The following is a 4,444-nucleotide window of genomic DNA, read 5'->3' as shown; positions in this document are numbered from 1 at the left end:
AAGGCCATAACTTCTTTGATACAACTCCGATTCCGACCATCCTTATATCCATAAAAAGGTAACGAGCAGCTCTACACTTTAATCAAGTCATACTTGCCATGAAATTTTCGGAGCACAAAAATCCAATTTCTATAAAGGTCTGCTGCCAATTTTACCAAAATACCCTTTGGCTCCAAAACCAAATCCGAACGCCCGAAACATCTATATTACCTCACTCACACCCAATGGGTAACGATTCAGAACAATGCGTTACAACTAGGCTCCCACAGGGCAAACGAGTAAATTAATGTTGAAAAATGTTAGAAGATGTATAATCTAACATTAATTTATTAAAATTATCAATTTTATATAACATTACAAAATTATGTCAAAAGAAGAAGATGATTATAGTTAGCTAGTGGCTATTAATTATTATATATTGATTAGTTATATATTATTTGACATTTAAAAATGTTTAATGAAGTAATTAGGTCTTTATAGTGAAATTGAAGGTACAATGTCCAGATTAGAAAAAGATGTCTAGTTGTTATAATGGAAAGTGAAATAATTTGGTTAAAATGCTAAGTAAATTGTTTTAACTTTTAACAATGAGTTTTATAACAAAATAAATATGGAAATATGGATTAAAAGTATATTAGCCTATTGAAAAAAGTTGGGAATTTGACAACCTTTGGTAGGTATATAGAGTATTTTCAACCATAACGCTGATCAAAGATTTTATTTTATATTTTTATTTTATAATTACTTTTATCAACTTTATATTATAAAAATTCATCATTCTTTTTCGATGCTAAAAATTAACTCAACTGAAATAATATGATTCAGTTGTTTTGTCTAATGCTACCCTGTACAATAATGTCATGGTAAACTTTTCATGCTCTATAAGTTTATGTACTAGAATAACTTAAAGCAAACTGGAAGTTGGTTTGGGGACGAGTACACATTGGAGCCCAATATATTTTATGTTTTGAATTGAAGGCAACCATCTTCCATAATAAAGTAAATAGGCAATCCTAGAATATGATACATTATGTTCGAGTTTATTCGGTATACGTTTTTTAAATTGACATGCATTGATGCCACCTCAGATATTTTGAAGGGTATCCAGAATATGCTGCAACTCATGCAGAGCATTTTCAATATTCATTCGTTGTGGTGGGGAATCCACAGAGCACGATACTCCAATCTTGACAATTGAAGATAGACATTCCTCTGTTTTCTTTGCATTTTCTGATGTACATTGTGTAGCAATAGCATCCTCTTGAAGAAAATGTACGAGGTCATCAGCAACAACATCGGTGAAATGGTCCAGTAAGGCCATGCAAGCAAACTTATGAAGATTAAGACCTCCGGTAAAGATGTTGTCTGTTGGTCTTTTCCCTGTTATCACCTCCAACAACAGTATTCCAAAACTGTAGACATCCCCACTACTCGCCATATCACTCCCACCACCATACTCTACAACATATAAGCAATTAGTTTAGAAAAAGGTATATACAAATATGAGCGTATGTGTGGGGGATACATCATGAACTTTACCTGGAGCTGCATACCCAATTGTTCCTCTGATCCCACTTGTGCTGTTTTGGTTTGAATCCGTTCCAAGAAATCGAGCTAAACCAAAGTCTCCAACATGGGCCACCATTTCATCATCGAGTAGAATGTTGCTAGGCTTCAAATCACAGTGAACAATGGCTGGTAGACAGTGATTGTGAAGATAATCAAGTGCAGATGCAACATCTATAAGAATACTTATTCTTTGAAGAAGGTTGAGCCTCGATGTGCTTGCATTTAAATGCAGCCAATCATGTAAACTACCATTAGGCATGAACTCGTATACGAGAGCTTTGAAGTCATTTCCTTGAAAGTCAACACTTGAACATGACGTTATTATTTTCAATAAATTTCGATGTCGAATACTCTTCCATGCTTCACATTCTGATATAAAACTTTTGTGGGCACCTCGGTTTTGAAGATGTATAACTTTGACTGCGACAAGAGTATCCTCATGATGAAGGATTCCTTTGTATACAGAGCTGAAGCCACCCTTCCCAATCAAATTGGCTTCGGAGAAACTGTTTGTAGCCTTGAGAAGTTGATTGTATGATACTTTGATGAATCGTCTGTCCGTTGATGATTCAGACGGTTGGTCCTTCTTTTTCTTACACCAAACATACACAAAACATAATACCATGAAAAATGGGGATGCAATCAAAATGATTATTACGAACAAAGGAAACTTTTTTTTATGTTTCCTTTTCTCCTTGCATTTGGGCAACCCAAGCTCAGCCAACCCACCACAAAGCTTACTATTCCCCAAAACAGAGAATGCACTTGCATTAGCAAACACTCCTATCCCGGGGACTTCACCCTCAAAATCATTAAAGGATAAGTTTACGTATTCTACTACTTTCAACCGTTCCAAGAATGGAGGAATTTGGCCTGATAAGTTATTATTAGAAAGATCTAGTGTTGAAATACCTCTCAAGGAACCTAATGATGGTGGTAAACTGCCCTGGAACAAGTTGCCTTTGAGGGATAAGAGTAAAAGGCTAGTGCAACCACCAATGCTGCTAGGAATGTTACCTGAAAATCTGTTATCAGATAAATCCAGAGAAGTCAACATCTTGAGGTCACCAACCTCTTTTGGAAGTGACCCAGACATGTTGTTTTGAGAAAGACCTAATGCTATGTTTAGAGATGAAAGTTGAAGAAGTTGTTTAGGTATGTTGCCGCTGAAGTTGTTTTCATCAAGGTACAACTCCGATAGTTGATGACAATTTCCTAGGCTTGATGGAACATGCCATTCCAATCGGTTGGTGCTTAAATCAAGTGTAATTAACAAGGATAAGTTCCCAATGGCATCTGGAATTGGCCCTGAAAATTGGTTGTCAGACAGGTCACCAATTTGTAGTTTTTTAAGCTTACCAATGGTGGAGGGGATTTTTCCCGTGAATCGGTTATAGTCTAAAGCTAAAATGGTCAAGCCATCTAGATTGCCTATACTTGAAGGGAGGTTTCCATATAATTGATTTCCCCGTAAATTTAGGAATCTAAGTTGATTAGAAAGATTACCTATTGATTCGGGCAGAAGTCCCTTAAAGTTGCAATAACGAAGATCCAACCTATCTAATTTGCTGCAGTTTTGTAAAGTATCAATAAACTTCATATCATCATCAGCTTCTTGGAATCCATACATGTTATCACCTAGGTTTATATAATTGATATCTTTTAGTGTTGCAAAGTTGATTGTCAACTTCCCACTAAAACTGTTTTTACTCACTTCAAGATGTTGTAATTTGGAACAATTAGATATCGAGGATGGAAGAGATCCAGTGAGTTGGTTATCCCGTAATTGAAGTGATAGAAGATGAGGGAGCATTGCACCTAAGGCCGAGGGAAGGCGTCCTGTAAGCTGATTATTAGCCAAGGAAATATTAGTTAGGAGTGAGAGGTTATAAATGGAGTGAGGGATGGTTCCAGATAAGCTACAATTACCACAGTAAAATATTCTTAAGCTTTTCAAACGACCTAAGGTGTCTGGAATGCTTCCACCAAATGGATTGTCAGCAGCAGAGAAAGTATCCAGTGATGTTATGTTCCCCAAGGCGGACGGGATTCCACCTGTTAACTTATTAGTATCAATTAGAATAGAAGTAAGTTTGGAGAGGAATCTGAACTCTTCGGGTATGCTCCCAACTAGCTTGTTGTCATAAAGTGCAAGCAATTCAATGTTAGAACAACTAGACAAGTTAGTTGGGATGACTCCGTTGAACCCGTTAGAGCCAAGATTGAGGCGACGTAGCCTGGATAGACGACCAAGTTCATGAGGAATCCTTCCTATAATGCTGTTGTTCTTGAGAGAAAACACACCAAGGAAGCTGAGGTTGCCTACATGAGGAGACAACGAGCCTTGTAGGCCTTGCGACTCCAGTACTAAAGCAGTCACTCTTCTGTGGCGTTTCCCACATGAAACACCACTCCAATTACAGAAATGAAAGGAAGCGTTCCATGAGCTTAGAGCTTCTTCATTGCTGATCATCGACTTGAACTGCAACAACGCCTCGTAATCGGTCTCATTGGAAGCAGAGATGGTTCGGGTAATCACAAATGTAACAAGACTAGAAAAGAGGAAAGCAACAGGAAACTTCATATTGGAACTAGTTCTTGGAATTACAAGGAAAACTGGAGTTAATTAGCTTTTATATATTTATCGATTATATGATCAACCAATTAAATTAAATAAAGTAGGTAAAGTTATCGTAGAGTTCAATTAATGTATGAATTATTGAGACAGAGACTACAAAACTTCAAACCCAGAGAAGAGATATGAAGCATCTATTTTTATTACGTTCCACGCTTTCCCATGACTCCAAAAAACTGACAATAAGTTTCCCCTCCATTTCTTTGAGTAAATTACATTATTAGTCCATGTAGTTATGTG

At 36.8% G+C, this 4,444-nt stretch overlaps 1 protein-coding gene across 2 annotated transcripts; it reads right to left on the bottom strand.

Moving 5' to 3' along the window:
• Positions 1–824: 824 nt before the first annotated feature.
• LOC145086520 (uncharacterized) lies at positions 825–4,185 on the bottom strand. 2 transcript variants are annotated; one of them, XM_079024302.1, is made up of 3 exons: positions 3,076–4,185; positions 1,540–2,877; positions 825–1,458 (listed from the first exon to the last, which is right to left on the bottom strand). In XM_079024302.1, the coding sequence occupies exons 1-3, from the start codon at positions 4,151–4,153 to the stop codon at positions 1,085–1,087; spliced, it is 2,790 nt and encodes a 929-aa protein (XP_078880428.1). In that variant the 5' UTR covers positions 4,154–4,185; the 3' UTR covers positions 825–1,084. The 2 variants fall into 2 exon arrangements, with proteins under 2 accessions (XP_078880428.1, XP_078880427.1); XM_079024301.1 differs by having other exon boundaries at positions 826–1,458; positions 1,540–4,185.
• Positions 4,186–4,444: the final 259 nt, after the last annotated feature.

This window comes from Lactuca serriola, chromosome 2 (assembly GCF_051521515.1).
Source record: "Lactuca serriola cultivar US96UC23 chromosome 2, Lser_US96UC23_V15, whole genome shotgun sequence".
NCBI classification, from domain to species: Eukaryota; Viridiplantae; Streptophyta; class Magnoliopsida; order Asterales; family Asteraceae; genus Lactuca; species Lactuca serriola.
This window is presented reverse-complemented; position numbering and strand designations above follow the sequence as displayed.

Bases quoted from the DNA above. Each gene is read 5' to 3' on its own strand.
- LOC145086520 (XM_079024301.1), bottom strand. From the start codon at position 4,153: ATGAAGTTTCCTGTTGCTTTCCTCTTTTCTAGTCTTGTTACATTTGTG. The intron at 1,459-1,539 runs GTAAAGTTCATG...TATATGTTGTAG, and splicing joins AATTGGGTATGCAGCTCCAG to AGTATGGTGGTGGGAGTGAT.